This window comes from Bufo gargarizans, chromosome 11 (assembly GCF_014858855.1).
Source record: "Bufo gargarizans isolate SCDJY-AF-19 chromosome 11, ASM1485885v1, whole genome shotgun sequence".
NCBI classification, from domain to species: domain Eukaryota; kingdom Metazoa; phylum Chordata; class Amphibia; order Anura; family Bufonidae; genus Bufo; species Bufo gargarizans.
Genome location: NC_058090.1, coordinates 31963197 through 31984621, shown reverse-complemented (window position 1 = coordinate 31984621; position 21425 = coordinate 31963197). Strand labels below are relative to the sequence as shown.

The 21425-nt window shown below is 46.1% G+C and overlaps 1 protein-coding gene across 1 annotated transcript in view; it reads left to right on the top strand.

Moving 5' to 3' along the window:
* The window catches only part of SYNE2 (spectrin repeat containing nuclear envelope protein 2), a 279407-nt gene that overhangs the window by 255574 nt on the left and 2408 nt on the right, over positions 1-21425 (top strand). Inside the window, 8 exon segments of the mRNA XM_044271524.1 lie at positions 707-832; positions 3438-3593; positions 8987-9040; positions 9042-9146; positions 11488-11654; positions 18507-18669; positions 20390-20577; positions 20729-20879. Of these exon segments, the coding sequence (XP_044127459.1) occupies positions 707-832; positions 3438-3593; positions 8987-9040; positions 9042-9146; positions 11488-11654; positions 18507-18669; positions 20390-20577; positions 20729-20879 (1110 nt within the window).

Genomic DNA, 21425 nt, shown 5'->3' with positions numbered 1-21425 from the left:
GTAGCCACTCACTACACTACAGTACTTCATGATGGCATGAGCCCAGAGGCTTACCTTAGCCTGCCAGGGTAGCGGTGTACACGATCGCGGGTGTTCAAATGATTTCCAAGATGGCACTTTTCTTCTTGTACTGCACTTGCGGCGAAAGTGGTTAGCATAGGCGCAGATACAGGACATCAGGGAGGTGCTTGGTGTCCTGTGCACGCGTTACACCTGGAGGCTCTGCTCTCTCTGCATGGCCTGGTAGTGATCCCGTTTACACTGCCTGGCCCTGTCAATCAAAATGGAGAGGTCACAGTGCCAAGTGCCTCTAGGTGTAATGGCGACGCCCCCGTTGCTCCTAGAGGCTAATTTGCATATATTAAAACATAATTTTTCTCAGCAATGCGGGCACATATGGACATGGGACCAACGTCATGGGAAAATCAGGACTTCTTTCCTGCAAAAAGCGCACCGCCCCTCTCCATGGGTTGTGTCTGGTAATGAAGTGCATCTGAATGGAAGTGAATTGAGTTGCAGTACCACAAACAACCTGTGGACAGATGTGGCACTGTAGCAACCACATTTACAAAAAAAATCCTTTTGGAAGTACATCTGTAATAGAATTTATTTTTTGCGTAGAATTAATACTCCTCTACATTTCCACCGAATCGCGAACAGATCTCCGTATCAACCAAACCTGCTGTTTATTCATTGTTTTCTGCAGAAGAGACGCAATTTTGAATGTAAGATGGAGGAGAAAAGAAAAACTCTTCAGGACCTGAAAGGGAAAGTGGATAAACCCCTTCCGACGCTTCACGAGGAGCTACAGACGGCTAAGGGGCCGCTAAAGGTACTCTCCGGTCATGATGCCATTCTTTGACGTTTGGTATACAATTGAAAGCAGTTTCTCGGGGATGTTCACACTGGGGCTGATTTGCTGCAGAAATATCTGGTGCGGTTCCATTCATGTGAATGGGACTTGCAGAAATCCATGTACTTTCTGCCAGAAGCATCCCATTCAGATGAGCTGATTGTTAGCCACAGAAATGTCTGCAAATCTGATGTATGTGAACAGACACTAGACACCGGGGCTTTTCCTCTGCTTTCAGCCGTGTGACCATTGACGTACAGCCTAAGGCCTTATGCACACGACCGTTGCTGTGGTCCGCATCCGAGCCGCAGTTTTTGCGGCTCGGATGCAGACCCAGTCACTTCAATGGGGCCGCAAAAGATGTGGACCGCACTCCGTGGGCTGTCCGCATCTGTTGCTCCGTTCCGTGGCCCCGCAAAAAAAATATAGCATGTCCCATTCTTGTCCGTTTTGCGGACAAGAATAGGCATGTCTACAAGGGGCCGCCCGTTCCGTGCCGAAAATCACGGAAGGCACACAGGCGGCTTCCGTTTGTTGCAGATCCACGGTTTGCGGACTGCAAAAAAACAGAACGGTTGTGTGCATGAGGCCTAAGGCTACGTTCACATCAGCGTTTTCCTTTCCCCTATTGATATCCGGCAGAGGATCTCAATCCGGGAGGAAAACGCTTCAGTTTTGTCCCCATTCATTGTCACGTGTGTGATTTTGTTGAATAACTTCGGTAGTTGATTTTTAAAGTAGAAAACCACTTTAAAGCTTAAAAAGGAACTCGGCCTCAGTCCCGACTGGAACCTCGGACCCCAAGCTGAGTTCGGTTTCAAGTTTTCAAGTGGTTTTCTACTTTAAAAAATCAACTACCGAAGTTATTCAACAAAATCACGCGCGACTAACTGACTTCAGCTCATCAGAGCCCATACATTCTAATACAGTACAGAGCCGAATCTCCGTACAGAAGTTTTGATTGAAGCATCCAAAGCTCACTTCGCTTAACACTATTTATTACCTGTCGCCTCTCCTGACACGTCTGTTGTAGTAACTTCATGCATTCCTCATGTAATAACAATTCTGGACCATCTATTCTTAAGACTCTATGTTGTGCCATTCCTTTATTATTCCTGCTAGAAGTTATGAATGAATTGCCAGCAGTCTGCAAGGTCCAGATGGGTGTTACCAGTTGGGAACGTGTCCCTGCACAGTCTAATACTGGCAGCACTTATTGGATCGTGTCAGACTGTGCAGGGACATTCACCCAGTTGGTAACACCCTTCTGGACTTCCACTGCAGACTGCTAATAATTGTTTCATAACTTCTAGTAGGAATAATAAAGGGATGGCACATCATAAAGCCATAAGAATAGAAGCTCCAGAATTGTTATTACATGGGAAATACAAGTAGTTACTAAACCAGATATGTCAGGAGAGGTGATGGGTACGGCCACACGGAGCACGACTGGTGCTGCAGTTGGGGTATGGTCAATTACCGCATGGTCATACGCATCACAGCAGTCTCATATTAACTCATTGGAACCGCATCATTTGTTCGGTCTTCATTGCCAATGGCCGTGCGGTTTTGCAGTCGCATCCCCAGGATTCAGACTAACTGCATCATTTCACATGTTAGAAAAATAAATCACGGCAGAGGCCCTAACATCACTGAAGACTTACGGCTCGTGCACACGACTGCATTTTGCGGTCCGCAAAAAAACGGCATCCACAGAAAATACAGATGACGTCTGTGTGCATTCCGTATTTTGCGGGAACAGAACAGCTTGCCCTTCATAGAACAGTACTATCCTTGTCCGTACAAAAATAGGACTATTTGAACGCAAATACGGAAACGGAATGCATATAGAGTAAGGGCTCGTTCACGCGACCGTGCCGTTTTTTTTGCGGTCCGCAAGTTGCGGATCCGCAAAAAACAGATGCCGCCCGTGTGCATTCCGCAATTTGCGGAACGGAACAGGAGGCCCATTATAGAAATGCCTATTCTTATCCGCAAAACGGAGAAGAAGAATAGGACAGGACTCATCATTTTTGCGGGGCCACGGAACGGAGCAACGGATGCGGACAGCACACAGAGTGCTGTCCACATCTTTTGCGGACGCAGAAAACGGCCGGTATACGGAACGCAAAATACGTTCGTGTGAACGAGCCCTAACTTCTGTTTTTTTTGCGGACCCATTGAAGTGAATGGTTCCGCATACGGTCCGCAAAAAAAAAAAAAACGGAACGAACACAGAAAGAAAATCCGTTCGTGTGCGTGCGCCCTTAGCGGCTCTGCAGCATGTCATCAGGGAGTATTATCCGCGGCTCTTCCTTCCCAGCCTGATCCTTATATAGCTCCCAGGTCCTTTCCTGCTTAACACCTTCAGTGCCGGAGGGGGGCGGCTTGGCAGCCTGTTGCAGTTGGCCTTGGATGAAAGTGCAAGCAACAGGGGAGGCTTTAGCATTGTCCCACAGTTATTGTGCTTGTCAAACACCCTGCCCCCTTCCTATCCTCCCATCCCCCCACTGACCAATCACAAGATTAAACAGGTTTGCAAAAAGCCAGAGCTGAGCTGCTTGTCCCTTGTGTTTCAATGCAGGAGCTGGAGGAAGCCCTGGATGAGTGGGGAGATAGTTTAAAAGATCTGGACGACATGAAGTCGGAGTTATCCCAGTATATCATCGCGGAGGACGGCGTGGTCCTCAACAATCAAGTGGAGGCTTTACATCGGCAATGGGAAGAGCTCTGCCTAAGGGTAAGTCGTTGCGTTTGGCTAGGAGTTTCCAGAACACGGACACAAGGTATCGCCGTGTGCGTACATGAGGCCAGACTTGTGTGCGCTTTTACTTGCTAACTTGTTGCCATTTGTTTCTGTACGGATGTAGCAGAGCCGAGTGTAGCTGTTCAAGGCTGCATTGATTCTAGCAACTCTCTGCAGTCCTATGTAAAACCACAAGTAACCTTAACGACAGCGCTGTGAGTTGTGCCTAACAGCAAATTCGGCCCTGCTACATCTGTACGTGATTGGACTAAACGCCATGTCACACTGTTGCATTGCGCCCGATGTAAGGTGGTGGTCGACGCAGTTTGACAGTTGGCCGCAATGGACACCTGCTGGATTTCTGCAAGACCGCGCTCACGATCATTGTGACGTTTGCGCTACAGCTACTATTTATGCAACCTTTTTTTTTTTTTTTTTTTTTACCATTCCAGCCTTAGGGTTCCTTCACAAGGTGAGTTTTCCGTCCGGATGCGTTGCGTGTAGCGAACACATAACATCCGGACTGAATCCTGACCCGTTCATTTCAATCGGTCTGTGTACATGATCATTTTTCCCGCATCATCTCTGCGTTCAGGAGAAATCGCAGCATCTTCTATAGTGTGCGTTTTTTTTTTAGGGGTTTTTTTATGCAGCTCTGGCTCCGTAGAAGTGAATGGGGCTTGTGTGAAAAACGGAAGGCATCCGAATGCAATGCATTTTTCGCTGATGGTTCTTACGGTGTGTAGATTGTTTGTGTTTTTTTTTTTTTCTTCATTTTTTATGGAACGCTGAACACAATCGTATAAAAAAAAACTGATTCAACCATCCGTTTCCAACGAGCACAATCCATATCGCTCATGTGAAAAAGGCCTTAAACTGCTGCCACACACGGAAGAAAAATCCGCCAGAAAATATGCAGGTGTTCATTTTTGCAAAAGTGTGAATTTTGATGCAGGTTTTTACTTAATTCCTCTGGAGCGGGCATGCTCAACCTGTGGCCCTCCAGCTGTTGTAAAACTACAACTCCCACAATGCCCTGCTGTAGGCTGTTTGGGCATGCTGGGAGTTGTAGTTTTGCAACAGCTGCCTGCTCTGGATTGAGACTGTTGCATAAGGCCTCTTGCACACAAACGTGTGCGCCCCGTAGCCGTTCTGCGGGCTGCAATGCATGAACACCCACCGTGGGGCAGTCGCAGCGGAATGCGGACCCATTCACTTTAATGGGATTGCGATCCGGCCGTTCCGCAAAAAGATAGGACATTTTCAATCTTTTTGCGGAACGGAAGTACAGGACGAAACCCCATGGAAGCACTCCGTAGTGCTTCCGTAGGGTTCCGTTCCGTGCTTCCGGTCTGCACCATTCCGCATCTCCGGATTTGCGGACCCATTGAAGTGAATCAGTCCGCATCCATGATGTGGAATGCACACGGAACCATGCCTGTGTATTGCGGATCCGCAAATGCGGTCCGCAATATGGCCACGGAGCGCACTCGTTCGTGTGCAATAACACCTGGACCCCTGCGATGCTATTGAACTGAACTTGGATCACTGTAGAACCCACTAAAGTGCAGATCTGTCACAGCTGTGGGGAGCCGGCCTGTGGCGCCTTCACACTCGGCAGATTTTGTGGCAGAAAATTCTGAGCCTGAAAATCAGTTTCATTCTTTATTTTTATTTTTTTCAGCAAGCGCATGGATTTCTGCAAACTCCATTAAGGTGGATGGAACTGATTTTCATTTGCAGAATTTTCTGCCACGTCTGCTGCGCGTGAATTTATCCTTAGGCTTTCAGTTTTGCTATAAGGGTGCTGCGACACGTGGCGGCCGTGCTGCATTTTTATCGTGGCAAAAGAAGACACACAAAAAAAATTGTTTTTTGCAACAACATATCAGCATTCATGGTGCATTTCCTTCCAGTAAATAGAAAACACAGCAAAACCAAATAGTAACATTAATGTCATTGATGCATTATTTTATTTTTATTTTTTTGGGCGCGTTTTTTCTTTCTTTGCCACCCAAAAATACAGCACAGCAAGGACGTGTGGCAGCACCTGATGGTAATAACGCTTCTAGTTCTTGATATATGTATGGTGATTGTGCTGCTCGCGGGTCTAGTCATGGAACATGTTCCACAGTACATTGGCCTCGTGTCATGTGACGGTTTTCTTTTAAAGATGGTACAGAGGTGATGGTTTTTTGTTTTTTTCAGCTTACGTTCTATATGGATTTTAATGCAGATTTTACGTTTTCCTTTGCAAAGAATTACTTATGTGTCAAAAACCTGCAGCGAATTCTCAACATAATAGGAATGCTGTCGATAACCGTGGCATGCCTTAAAATTGGTCCCAGTTTTTAATTTTTATTTTTTTTGCTCCAGCACATGTTCACTTGCATTGCACTATACTTTGTTGCAGGTTTTTGCGTGCACAATCTTGCCTCATCTGAATATGACCTTATGGGTTGTGCATCATATGATGGAGGTCTTCGTGGTGACTTTTGGCTGTGTGACGTTGGTTAGGCCCCGTTCAGTTATGTTTGCATTCCAGCTGGAATTGCCGGATACGACCCATTGACTGTAACGTGATCCGGACACTTTTCCCTCATAAATGTCGGATTTCGGCTAGACCAATACCACTGCATGCATGTATTCTGCAACGACCTGTTGGATCAGGCTTCCAGAATCTCAACGCTACTGTGAACGTAGCCTAGGTTGCTGATGATGATGGTAGATGCAGTCGCACAGAAAACCAGCAGGGCCGTGGGCTAATGGGTCGCTGCCGTGGCCTCTGGTGGGTCACAACTAGATGACATAGGGCATAGCATGTACAACTCCAATCCTCTGGAGGCACTGGTTTCATGTGTGACACCTGGAGACATCTCTATAGGTATGCAGCACCGCTGAGACACTTTTTGGACGTTTAGAAGACAATTTGTGAGGCTCTATCCTTAGTGTGCCCGCTGCTCTATAGTCATCTACGGTATGTGCAAATGTAGGCAAGCCGGGTAAATGGATTACCGGATGCTGCAACCTCCTGTCAGTCTGTGTATTGGGGCTCATGCACAAACACCACCATATGTTCGGTCTGCATTTTTATGTGGATCGGATGCTGACAAAAGATGCGAACAGCACACCATGTACCGTCTGCATCCCCATGTCTGTTCTGTGGCCGCGCAAAAAAAAAAAAAAAGATAGAACATGTCCCTATTCTTGTGCGTTTTGCGGACAAGGATAGGATATTTCTATTGAAGTGAAAAAGAAAATGGCAGCATGCACTCGGCTGGGATCCATGTTTTGCGGACTGTGAAACATACGGTCGTGTGCATGAGGCCTTATACAGCGGGTATCTGGTGCAGGCCATAGTGGCAGGCTGCTGCAGAATTAAAACCCTTGTGAGACCAAGGAGGACATCGCTTGTCAAAAAATGTCCCACAGTCTGAAAATTTGTCACCTGTGATGATACTGATGGCAGACGTGGCAGACGCATTTAATTTGCACTTGCCTCAAAACGCAATGTCACCATTGGTCAGTGGGGCTCATCGTGGTATATTGTTAGCTTTACCAGACTTATTGGAGAAATGTCTGTGACTGAAACTCCCCGTGATAGCTCCCCATTAAGACATCTTGTCCCCTATCTATGGGACTATCGGAGGTAGGCGAATGCTTGTACTCTATCTCCAGCATAGATCTGAATGGAGTGCCAGCGTGAAGGTATGACCGTCGCTCCATTCAAACTTGCGAGGATGGGCCCCCATGATTATGAGATCAGCCTAGAGGGGAGCTGAGGCAGGTTGTTGGGTGGTGTTAGTCTTAACCCTGAGGGAGGCTACAGCTGGGTCTGGATGGGTCAACTGGTGACCAGCGTGGTGGCATGGAAGATTTGCTGCCTCGAGGCTTGTGAAGTAGAGGACACAATGGGGGTTGTAGGAGGGGTCGATTGAAGAAGGGCTCCCAGGAATAGGGCCAGGTGTAAGAGTGACCCTCTTCCTTTTTAAAAGGCAAAATGTGTTCAGGAAGGTATCGTCTGCGGTGTCATTCAATTGTGCCACGTTCCAGAGATTGTTACTAAGGCAGCTGCATTCTGAGGTCTGTGAGAAGCCATAACCCACTGTCTAAGGAAGAAAAGTAAGTCTTCTGTTTAAAGATGTCTTCCATGAGTAGAATATTGGTCACCTATCTTCAGAATAGGTCATCAATATCTGATCAGTGGAAGTCTGAAGCATCGCTGGCCTCTTCAAACAGCTTATTGATGGCAGTGCCCCCAGAGTAAGACCCCCAACTGATGTGGATAGGTCATCAGTATTGTTACTCCCAGAAGACCCCCTCTACCAGTATGGTCTGCTATGGTTTCCTTTAAAAGGGGACTCTTGACCACAGCTTTACAAGCTGCTCCCATGACTCTCCCATGTGCATGTATCTTTACTGCCATAGGGAAATAAGAAATGCCACAGGCAAATTAGGCCTTTGGTGCAATGAGGGTGTCGCCATTGCCATTGTTGCTCCCAAACTCCTCATTTGTGGTCGGCTCCTCACTCTGTTTTTACACTGCTTGGCCCTGTCAATCAAAGTCCAGATCAGGCCCAGACCAGGCCACAGATCCCACCAGAGATTGATTGGTCAGTTTGTCTGAATTGTAGTTTGACACCTTTCATAGACCAACCATGATTATTCAGAAAAAGCGCATTTGAATTGAGTGTGAGGCTAGGGGCCCTTTTACATGGGCAGGTTTGAGATGGTTACTGTTAATGAGCATTCGTATGACCGCTCGTTCTCAAAGACTGTCCCATGTAAAGGGGCCATTGGTCACCTGACCAATGAGTATGTTGCTGAACGTAAAATCAGATCTACTGCGGGGGAGCGGGATCAGGCAGTGATCCCGATCAATACCCTGTGCCTCGGCCCATGTACATGTCGGAAGATAGGCGGTTTGGCCAAATGTTCTTCTACATGTATGTCCTTTCGGATATGGGCCAAGGCTGCATGGAAACTTGTGCTACGCCAATCCTGACATGAGGTTATTATTCTACACAAGTGAATGTGCAATTTATTTTATTGTCAATGGAAACATCTTGCGGATTTAGAGCCCGGTGATGATGTCCACCTTGGATCCACCATAAGTTCCAATTAGCTGCAGCTTTTGGTAGCTCAAGTTCATTAACCATCAATAAATGCCTGGTGGGGGTTGTTGTATAGCCCAGGCCAATAGGGGGTCCATCCTTCCAATGACATGCTAAATGTCACAGACAGGCTAAACGGATTGACTTAACCTATTATCTCATGTCCAGGTAACGAGTGTCCTCCTGCTCAGGCAGATTTTATGGTCAGTTTGACCTTCACTGTGTTTCTAAGATGTAATTTCACTAAGGATGCCGACTTCTTCTCTGATATAGGTGTCTATGAGGAAGCAGGAGATCGAGGACCGTCTCAATGCCTGGAATGTATTCAGGCGAAAAGAACAAGGAGCTGTGCGAATGGCTGACGCAGATGGAGAGCAAAGTGTTGCAGACGGGTGACGTGAACATCGAGGAGATGATCGAGAAGCTGCAGAAGGTACTCGGAGAAGTGATAGGAATGGACATGATCTGTTATATTTTATTATCTGATCACCTGGTATCTCCATCTATAATGTGTATCAAGGTGGTGAGCCCAGATACATGGCACCAAGGGAGGTTAATGTGTCCTTAAAGTAGTCTCTCGACCCTTAGAGACATCTCCATTGCTGGATTTGTTATTGCAAAGGGAACCCCAAATTAACCACTATGGGGAAAAAAAAAATCAACCGTAAGACCTTGTTCATGTTTCCTTGTCTGACATCCGTGGAGGATCCGTCTGTGTTTCATCCGTGAAGGATCCAGGTTTGGTCCGTTTTTTTTTGCCCTACATGTATCATCCATATTCCACAGACACTGCTAGGCTGAAAATTACTTTTCAGAGCATCTCCTACCAATGGTCTGTGAAAATCACTGACGCAACATGGAAGCCATCCGTGTTGTGTCGGTGCTTTTTCATGGACACATTGACTTCAGTGGACATTTGGTCTGCATTGTGGACCAAAGTAGTGCATGCTCCCATGATTTTTTTTCCACTAACCCACTGTCGGTGGAAAACCACTGATGTGTGAACCTACACGTTAAAATCAATGGATACATGTGCTGTCCTCGGAGAACACGGACAGCGCATGACTGTTGGCCTTCGGATGCAGAGCAGCGCTTTGCAAGTTCTTCCAACAGGTCATGGTTTCAGGATATCCTTAGAATTAAATGGTTATGTCACAGTGCCCAGTGAGAGGTCCTCAAATGATTAAAGTTGGGGGACTTGACCACTGGAGTTGAGCAACATGGATCTACAGCAGCTGGGGTGTCCCTACATGTGATAGTTGAGCAGCGGTAATTGCCGCAAGGCAAAAACCGCGTGCAGTTAACCACTAATTGCCGCAGCTTTGACGAACGTGCTTTATTTGTACTTACTGTAAAACGGACATTGAGCGGTAAGCCATGTGGTTCTAGGCCATGCAGCAGTTACCACAGCTCAATAGCTACATGTACACCCGTAAGTATTTCCTATAACATTTGGCCCAGTGTTCGCTTTGGTGTTAGAGATAGAGAAAGTGATCTTCTGTAAGGAAGACGACCAATGTCCATGAGAACAGTCGGGCAGAACTAAGTTACTAGTGCTTTGTATTTTTAGTTTTTTGTGAGGTTATTCTATGAAAAATATTTTGCAAGGAATAGAGTTTTTTAAATTAACTATTATTGCAATATACATGCAAACAATTCCGTTTTTGTACATTTTCCTCTCTGATAGCGCCCCCTGCTTTTTATCCTTCTGGTCCACTTTCTCCTGCTTTCAGAGGTGGACTGACATGCTCGGTAGCTTCCCTTCCCCTCCCCTGAGCACTAACGACCCTGACACCTTTCATTCATTTATCCCACCCGACTTCTAAGTTCTTAGAAATAGTTGCCCTATCTCTCTAGACAGCGGAGAAGAAAATTGTGGGGTCATTACGTGCCATTTGTATCTCTGGGGCTATACGTAACAAACTATTTTCTTTGCGGGGGAGTAAGGGGTTAACAAGAACTAATGGCAGTGCATCCTGGATAGGCTGCTGCCCAACCACAGAAAGGGAAGAAAGTCCTCCAGATAATGTGAGCAAGTCTTAGGGGATTTATCATCTCACTGCACCAATAAAGGGCTGTTTTTTTAAAAGTTGCAATTATAAAAAAGTGTCAGTAGTGGCTTTTTTTATACTGCCCGCGCCACTTTTCCAAAAGGTGTCTGTGAGAAGGGGGATGGCCAGTCGCAGCAACAAATCTATCTTCATTTCCTCTAGTTTTCTGGCGCAAAAGAAGCCAGAAATCTACTGCAGCTCTAGATTTTTGGTTAGGTGCATCGACTGCCTGAGGGTGCACCTAATTTATAACAAGGTGCACTCCTCATCATAAATTAGGTGCACCCTCCGGCAGCACAGGGGATATCAGGACCGATGCAGCTCCCCCCTATAATGTCTAACACAAAACATTTGGGAAGATGTCAGTACACTCGCAGGCATGCATGCCAAAGAAGCACCTGAATGCCATAGGTTTTCTGAAAGTTCAGCGTCTTAAAGGAACACTCTTGTCTGCAGCGTACAGTTCTCCCCATAGCATTCCTTTAATTTGGGGAGCAGGCCCACGAGCGTGTGCATTCCTGCATTATAATAAGAGATAATACTCCGGCAGAGAACCTCCAAGTCTCAGTTTTCATACGATCCACATATAGATGGTGTGAACTGCTTCCAAGTGCTGCGTCCTCGAGATATTCAATATACTGAGAACCCAGCCCGAGTGTTTGGATTGAGTGCCTTGTATGTTAGTATAACACCCTGATGGCGGTTTATTTCTCCGCATTGTAGGACTGCATGGAAGAAATCAACCTCTTCAGTGAAAATAAACTTCACTTGAAGCAAATCGGGGAGCAGCTTATCAACGCCAGCAACCAGGCGCGCTCCAAAGAGATCGAGAACAAGCTGAATAAAGTCAACGACCGCTGGAAGCACCTATTCGACGTGATCGGCTCACGGTAAGAGGAATCCGCCGCCACCTGGTTATTGTAATACCGCAAAATGTATAATGAGGTTTCCAAAGCGAGCCTGTGCACTGTAATACCGTAAGCACTGTAATACCGTAAGCACTGTAATAGGGCACAGGGTAACCGGAACCTACTGTCACCTGGAGTGTTGTGATACCGCAATATATATCATCTTTCCAACGTAAGAATGTCCACCATAATACCACAAGCACCGTAATATGGCGCACACTAACAGGAACCTTCCGCCACCTTGAATATTATACTGCAATATATGTGGCCTTTCCAAAGTATGCATGTGCACCATAATACCGTAATATGGCACCCATCCACTATACTTCCCTATGTAATCAAGGTCTTATGGCAAAAAAAAAGCTGTTACATGGACGCCTTATTACAGAGGTATTCTCCTCTGAGAGGTGACTATCTCCATGATATGTTGCTGTTTGATTGCACCATATAGCGGCATTCAAAGTGCCTACAACTCGTAGTATGGAGCCGCAGGGACCACACCTGTGTGAATACTGTTCATGTGCCTCACTTATTTCTCTCTTGTGCTCCGTTTTCTCTGGGTGGCGGACATGTCCCCCGCTTATTGTCATGTTAATACGGCACCTGCTGCCGCTCATGGAAATGAAGCTAAAGTTTGAACCAAGAAAAGAAAAAGTTTTTCCCTTTGCTGCAGCTGCTCTGACTGCTGGGTGATGCAGCAGTCGCTGGGACTGAATAGGTCTTTGGTGATGGCTCTTCCAGATGTAGCAGAGCCGACTTTGATCATACAAAGTTAGCAATGGCTTGCTCAAAAAAAGTCTTCTGCTGTCCAGGAATCCTTGATTATTATTTTTTGGCTTGTGTGGAGTTGTCACTGCTCCTGTGCACAGGACTGAGTACAGTGTGTCTTGGTGTAATTTGGGTCGTTTTGGATTTATCATTAGTGCTGCCATGTAATTGGCCGTAGTGCTGCGTTAGGTTCTCGGAGGAACATTAAATGGTAATGACTGATGTGTGGAAGCCGCGGAGCACGTTCGTCAGGCTGTGGGCTTAGACAGTGATGCGATTCAGTGGATGACATCAGGCTCGGCTTGGCCATATGGCAGCGTTACAAGCTGCGCCCTCCCCGCGTGTGTAAGAGCTTGTGCCATTGAGAAAAGAATTGTCAAGTCTGATTACTGGCGGGAGCCTGATGGGACACAAAGGGGCAGGGGTGGGGGAAGCGGGGAGCCGGGTGTCCGTCCGTGCTAAATACTGAGGTCCGACAGCTCTGGGACTTGTTTGTTTTGTTAATCTTTATCTGATGTAACAACTGCTTTTCCAGACTTTGTGCAGTAAAACATAATCTAGATATATATTGATATACATTTTTTTTAATCTTATTTATTTTGTAATAAACCCCGTCACCTCTCCTGACTTGGTAACATAGTCCATAAGGCCGAAAAAAGACAATTGTCCATCCAGTTCGGCCTGTCATCCTACAAGTTGATCCAGAGGAAGGCAAAAAAAACCCTGTGAGGTAAAAGCCAATTTTCCCCACTTTAGGGGAATAAAAAATTCCTTCCCGACTCCAATCGGGCAATCAGAATAACTCCCTGGATCACCGACCCCTCTCTAGTAGCTATAGCCTGTAATATTATTACGCTCCAGAAATACATCCAGGCCCCTCTTGAATTCCTTCATTGTACTCACCATCACCACCTCCTCAGGCAGAGAGTTCCATAGTCTCACTGCTCTTACCGTAAAGAATCCTCTTCTATGTTTGTGTACAAACCTTCTTTCCTCCAGACGCAGAGGATGTCCCCTCGTCACAGTCACAGTCCTGGGGATAAATAGATGATGGGAGTGATCTCTGTACTGACCCCTGATTTATTTATACATAGTAATTAGATCTCCCCTCAGTCGTCTTTTTTTCTAAAGTGAATAACCCTAATTTTGACAATCTTTCAGGGTCCTGTAGTCCCCCCCCATTCCAGGTATTACTTTAGTTGCCCTCCTCTGGACCCTCTCCAGCTCTGCTATGTCTGCCTTGTTTACTGGAGCCCAGAACTGTACACAGTCCTCCATGTGTGGTCTGACTAATGATTTGTAAAGTGGTAGGACTATGTTCTTATCACGGGCATCTATGCCCCTTCTGATGCAACCCATTATCTTATTGGCCTTGGCAGCAGCTGCCTGACACTGGTTTCTGCTGCTTAGTTTGCTGTTCACTAAAATTCCTTAGTCCTTTTCCATGTCAGTGGTAGGGCCCTCTGGGACATATGGTCCGTGAGCGGGCCATATTTCCTAGATCATATGAGTGCGGGCGGCCCTTACCCAGTGTTTTACCATTTAGTTTTACCATCTGTAGCTGTATACTGTCCTCTGTAGTGTAAGAGTATGTGTGCATGTGTGTGTGTGTGTGTATATATATATATATATATATATATATATATATCTCCTGTAGTATATATACAGTATACTGTCCTGTGTAGTATATATACAGTATACTGTCCTCTTATAAATTAATTACTGGCAAATCCGATGTTGATGCAAGGAATGCTGGGACTTGCAGAGCCGGAACCCAGTGGCACGGATCCGGTAAGTATGATTACCACCACGGGTCCAGCCATGCTGGACAAGGGGTCTGTAGAAAATGTCAACCCCTTTAAAGAGGACCTGTCCCCTCTCCTGACATGTTTGGTTTAGTAACTACTTGCATCTGGAGCATCTCTTCTTATGACTCCATGTCGTAGCGTTACTTTATTATTCTTACCAGAATTTTATGAATACATTGTCAGGAGTCTGCAGTGAAGGTCCAGCTGGGTGTTACCAGTTGGAGATGTGTACCCTGCACATACTATCCAATCAGGAATGGCACATCATAGTGCCGTAAGAGTAGATGCTCCAGAATTGTTATTACATGGGGGATGCAAGTAGTTACTAAAACAGATGTCAGGAGAGGGGATGGCTCCTTTTTAAAGGTGGTGTTCACCCCGTGGACATTTTTGCCGTGATAGTGATCTTACTTACCTGATCCCCGCCACTAGGATCCCGGCTCTCCCTGCATCAACATCCACTTTGACACGTGTCGCGTGACCGCTGCAGCCAATGACTGGTTGCAGAGGTGATTTGTCACCCATTCATCGTGTCGCTGATGCCCAGTACTGGCATTCTATCCTCTTGAAGCGCTGAGCAGTGATGGCGTGTCCCTCTGCCCACGGCTTTGCTCTATAGGGGATTACAAGACCACAAAGCTCTATTAGGCTCACAGCCAAGTGGCACTTCTTGAGGAAGCGCTGATCAGATGTGTGCGGCCAGGCATCCGTCAGATCACGGTGCTGCGGCCTCTCTTCACTGTATGACGGGTTATCAAATATTCTGGTGAAATGAATACAATAATTAGGCCTTGCTCAGAGGGTGCCCGCGCTTCTAGAGAACCAACAATGACAACTCCAGAGGGAACTGTCCAGGCAGGTACTTAATCCAGACTAAGGCCTCTTGCAGACGAACGTTAGGGCTCTGTCGCCGTATTGCAGACCTCATATGCGCATCCGAAATACACGGGCACTGTTCCGTGTGCATTCTGCTTGCATCTGGAGCACCATTGACTTGAACGGAAGTGCTTCTGTGGTGTTCCGTTCCGTGCTTCCGTTCCGCAAAAAGATAGAACTTGTCCTATCGTTTTGCGGAACTGCATTCGCGAACCCCATTCAAATGAATGGGGTCGCGATCCGCATGTGGCTGGCCCAGGGTCTGTGCCTGTGCATTCGGAGCACGGAGCCATTACCTTCGTCTGCAAGAGCCCTAAGGGTTTCTTAACACCTCTGAATGAGGTCTAAGGGTAGGTGAACACTGCGTTTTTTGGGGCACATTTTTCGGCAGGTTTTTCAGCTAAAACCTGAAGTGGATTCAAAAGGAATCTGAAATGTAAAGGAAGGACTTGTTCTTCTCCTTCTGGATCCACTTCTGCCTTTCGGCTGAAAAACCTGCTTGAAAATCGGCCTCAACACCTCCTCCAAAAATATCAGTGTGAACCTACCCTTAGCATATAGATCTTCCTCAAAGACTTGCAAAATAGTCAAAATCAGGCTGGCGATACCCAGTGACCTCTGGGTACAGTAAAATCGCCGGGCCCCAATGGTTCCTAGTTGTGGCCATTGCCATAGACTAAACGTCTTGGTTTTGTGCGATGATTGCCCAATGCATTGTTTCCTGTAAGGTCACGGTCATCCAGCGACCTGTACATTCACTGATGTCCTCACCGAGCCTCATGTACAGACCTTTTGAAGATCAATTATCTCCTATTTTATTATTTTGTTTTCATATAGCTTTTTTTCATCTTGACATATTTAGTCTTTTTTGCCTCTCTGTATGGTACGTTCTGATGACTGCGACCACAGACGACAGGCTTGGTTTATATGAACCAGTGAATATGTAGGCCATGGTGCAGGGAGGGCTTCCTCCTTCTTCCTGGAGGAGGGGGAGCGCTGCTCCTGTAGTGATGCTGCGTTTACTCCTGAGGATGCATAGTAAGGAATCCTGACAGTAAGCGCAGCGTTATGTTTCCTGATGTCATGTCCCTCCCCGTCAGCACATACTCTGCCCTCTTTCGGGGAGGAGGGGGGTTGGGTTACCCACCGTCAGTGCTTGTATGTGTTGTGTGCAGACCTATGAATGAATGGCTGTCAGAGGGGATGCTGCTGCTGGAGCCTGTTATTGCTTATGCCTCCATGGTCCTGTCTGATATGGGGGCTGCTCCGATCATACCTGGGGGGGGCTGTCACTGAAGACACACACAAAGGATCCGGTATAGTCTTGTGTATTCCAGGGATGTCATTACTTTCTACTTTTATGGTAAGGCATCTCCATATGTTTACCATTACCCCTGCCTCCGGCATGCATCCATGGAGCGCTGCAGCAGAATGCAGGGGCCCGATATTTGTAGCCCTGTTTTTTTTTTTCTATCCAGATTTCCATCCATTTCCAATTGCAATCTGTTGGCCGCTCTCTTGGTGCATAACTGCATTGCAGGCCCTGTGCACGGCCGCATGTCTGGATGCATGCTTCTCTCTGGAGAGCGAGACTGATGGATTCATCTGAAGATATGCACCTGGGCTGTAATGGGTTAATGAGTTCCACCGTCCTGCGGGGAGATTAATATATAACATTGCAGATATTGGCTTATTTCGTAGCTCCATGGGGGCAGGTCAGTGATCCTGAAACGTGTTTTGATGGGGCGTTCCCTATGGTGCGGGGGTCACTACAGTTCTACAAGATGTGTTCTTAGAAAGGAGGGTTTGTTTTTGTTTCTGGAAACAGCGCCCCTCCAGTCAGTGGGCAATTTATGGTATTGCAGTATTGTTGAATGGGGTTGAACTGCAATACCAGACGCAGCCAGCGGACCAGATTGGCGCTCTTTCTATGTAATAAAAATACAACGGAGTTGCCCTTCTTAGGCTACACTTGCACGCAGGATTTTTAGCACGGATCCATGTTGACTCTGCGCTGAAACCACCTTCCATTTCCGTTTTCAATGGGAGGTCAGGCCGCACTTCGTGTGGCTGAGGGTTATTGCCGCCGATTTTCAAGACCATGCCAAGAATATACAGTCTCATCCTTGGCGCGGTTACCGCGCAAACCCCTCGCGGTTTAGCTAAACATAGAGCGGGTCCCCTTGAAAACCTACAGCGCCGCACAGCAGTTGTCTACTTCCGTTCCCCATGTAATAACAATTCTGGAGCATCTATTCTCATGACTTTGTGCCATCCCTTTATTATTCCTGCTAAAAGTTATGAATGAATTGCCAGCAGTCTGCAAAGAAGTTACAGATGGGTGTTACCAGTTGGGGGGGGGTCCCTTTAATATGACACTGGCAGTATTGATTCCATAGTGTCAGGCTGTGCAGGGACCCCCCCCCCCCCATCTGGACCTTCATTGAAAACTGCTAGTAATTCATTCAGAAATTTCTAGTGGGAATAATAAAGGAATGACACAACACTAGAGTCATAAGAATAGATGCTCCAGAACTGTTGTTACATGGGGGATGCAAGTAGTCAGGAGAGGGGACAGGCTCCTCTTTAATTGGGACCTATCCGTAGGTTAATGGCATGAAATAGCGACTCCTTCCCAGATTATTCTGAACTATATTTTACCTTGAAGCACTGCAGGTTTTAGAAGAGCCGGACTCCAGAAGAAGTGTCCTCTGGCCGGCTTCTCCACGCCAGCTCCGCTTTATTTTAGCTTCCCTCTCTCTCGGGATCCACTTCAATTTTTACAAATGTTGGCCTATTGAATGATATGCCAGTCAGTGTCGATCCGACTGTTGAGGCTTCCAATAACCCTGACCAGCAGGATCGGCCCCAATGACTTGATTGGAGTTGGCTTGCAGTTCTCTACATAGCGGGGCTTCTGCCCCTCCATTCTCCAGACCGATGATCATCATCTCGGAGGCCAGACATAACCTAGCTTCTATGGACAACTGGTCCACCTCTTCCTTAGCTGGCAGAAGAAGGGTGCACAGAGTGGCTTGGGCACCGCTCATTTGCAGACAAATTACTAGTACTTTTTCTCACGAATGACGGAACGGATCGCAAAGTGAACGGTATCATTACATTCAGCTGAGCTAGCCCTACGGGACATTGTAAAAGCTTTTTGCAATTTCTAATTGCAATTCAATCCTTTGTGAAATTGTGCCGCAGTGTCTTGTGAGATTCCTTGTAGGATCACCGATGACTGGGGCTCCACCTCAAGGGTGCGATTTCATTCTGAGCAGAAAAATCCCTTATTGCGGTTTCTAGACGGACCCTACTCTGCAAAATACGGAAACCTTAGGAGACAGTTATGTGATTCACCCTCTGTCTTTACTTTCCACAGTGTAAAGAAACTGAAGGAGACGCTCGTAATCATCCAGCAACTCTACAAAAACATGAGCAACCTGCGCACTTGGCTGGCTCGCATTGAGTCTGAACTATCCAAGCCCGTCATCTACAGTATCTGTGATGACCAGGAGATAAACAAGAAGCTCGAAGAGCAAAGGGCAAGTTCACATTCCTGCTTTATAAACTCTGCTCTGATTTTTCTATGTCGTCTTTTCCAACACCTTCTCGTGCAACTTTTTGATAATTTTAGAAGGTGACTTAAAGGGATGGTCTCATGAAGACAACCCCTGTCCTTCCTACTCCATTAGGACACTACTCAGGGCCTCCCCATCTAAGTCCAAAACAGTTAGGGCTCATGCACACGACCATGTGCCATCCTGTGTGTCGGCTACCACTCCTCTGACCCAAACTCACTACAACATAGGGATTTATGATGCAGGGAGTTCCTATCTGACCTAAGGTTTATTGTACTGTACTCACCTGATGATATAACAGTACAGTAGACTTGGGGTCAGATAGGAACTGACTGTATCCTAAATCACTATGATGCAGTGAGTTTGGGTCAGAGAAGCTGCCATTGGTCTGGGAGATGTGTCCGACACACGGTTGTGTGCATAAGCCCTAAGACAAGCGAGTTGTCCTTGCTGGCCATAGCTTCCCCAGATAAAATTGTCTCTAGTATAAAAAACAAAAAATTAATGTGAGATGACAGCCTCTTTTTAAAGGGGTTTTCCGAGAATAAAGAAAATGAAAATACTTAAATATACTTCATTATAAATATATTCCAAATTACCTTTCATTAGTTATAATGGCTTGTTTTTTCTAGGGCACAATCATTAAGAGAGGGGAAAAAATGGTCGCCGTCCTGTTAGTATACACAGAACCTGTCCTAATCACACAGCAGGACAAGTTACATCACAACACTGAGCTAAAGAGCTGCCTCATCCTCCTCTCTACAATATTTGTCAGGGACTATGACCCTGAATACATCTGATCCTTTAGCTGAATCTCTGTGGGAATAGAGTTCATGAGGCAGACTTGAAGTACAGAGAGGCGGTGGGGATGTGGTAATCAACAGTAGCTCTCCTGTATGCAGTCTCCATTACCACAATCTGCTCTGTCTGTCCTCTCTGTACTTCATGTCTCCTTATTAACTCCATTCCTACAGAGATTCAGCTAAACTTCTTATCAGCTGTATTCAGCATCATAATCCCTGACGAGCAGAGAGGAGGATGAGGCAGCTCTTTAGCTCAGTGCTCTGAAGTAACTTGTCCTCCTGTATGTCCTAATAAGACAGCAGCCATTTTTTTTTCTCCTAATGATTGCTTCTTAGACAAAATGAGCTATTAGAACTAATGAAAAGTATTTCAGAATATATTTTTAAAATAAAGTTTCATTTTATTACCTCTTAAAGAGGGTTCTCCAGGAATGATGTGGCTCCTATGCTTGAGTACGGAATACCATCCAGATTATGAAATAGGTGGCCAAACTATTAAGCTGCTTGGAGCAGTAAACCCTTACACCAGTCTAGAAAATAAAAAATAAATCTAGGCCCACCTGAGGCAAAAATTTAAACAGCACATACCCTCCCCCCATGCCAAATTCTTGGCCTAAGTCAGTCTCCCACTGATCTGATATTGATGACCTATCCCAAGGATAAGCCTTCCATATGAAAATCTTAGAAGATATGGCTTCACCAATGCAAAGTGTTTATTGCAGATTGCCATGTTGTTCTCATATCTCTTTATGTAAGGACCTTGCCATGGTTTTTGGCCTGGTTTATCCTCAAGTAGTACCATGTGTGTCATGTAGACTGTGTTTAGTTGTGTGACCATGTGGAGGGCAGGCTTGTTGATGAACCTCACATTGTACTCTTAGGACTTGCAGAAGGACATCGAGGTGCACAGCCCAGGGGTGGCATCTGTGCTGAATATCTGTGAGCGCCTGCTGCATGACACAGATGCCTGTGCCAACGAGACCGAATGTGATTCCATACAGCAGACCACGAGGAGCCTCGATAAGCGATGGAGAAACATCTGCTCCATGTCAATGGAGAGGCGGATGCGGTAAGAGCTGACCCTCATTATATGTGGAAATACAAGCTACCTCTAGCTGTATACAAGTTGACCAGTATCTACGGTCATCCTCATTTACCAGGCTTGTATGACATTTCCAACATCAAACAAATGTTTAATTATACATGTGAATTTTTGGTAGGATTGAGGAAACCTGTCGGCTGTGGCAGAAATTTCTAGAAGACTACTCCCGATTTGATGAATGGCTTAAAGAAGCTGAAGCAATGGCCGCATCCCCCGATTCTTCTGATGTTCTGTATACCAAAGCCAAAGAGGAGCAGAAGAAGTTTGAGGTTTGTATTCGTCTTGGTGTATTTTTACTGCAATGGATGTCCATTATTTTTATCCTCGTCAGATTTTGTACCGCCTAGAGTTTCCTACCTAGTTCTGGGACTTGCATACACGTGGTATTATACTGCAGATATATCTGCTAATGGTAACCAGACATGGAGTCATTAAAAGGGAATTCTGGAGGTAAAACTGGTTTTCCTTTGTCCTTTAGACTCCCTGATGATTCTTTTTGTTCTCCTTTTTGGGTATCACTCGGCTATTACAGTTGTTGCTTACACAACAGCAGGTATCTGGTGACCTTTTAAGGTAGAAACTTTGAAATCAGTCAGTGAGCCCATTAACAGCCTACCGTCAGGTGTTTTTTTTTTTTTAAGCTGGCCATACATGAGCTAACTTTCAACCAAATATTCTGTTGGCCAACAGGTATTTCTCCTGACCTTGTATATACATGCATGCTTAGCTAAGCTGTTCTGAAAGAGTTAGGGGTGTGAGCTGCTGATAGCACCTCTGGCTTGTTTCTCCAAGAACTAAAACATTGGGACATGTTG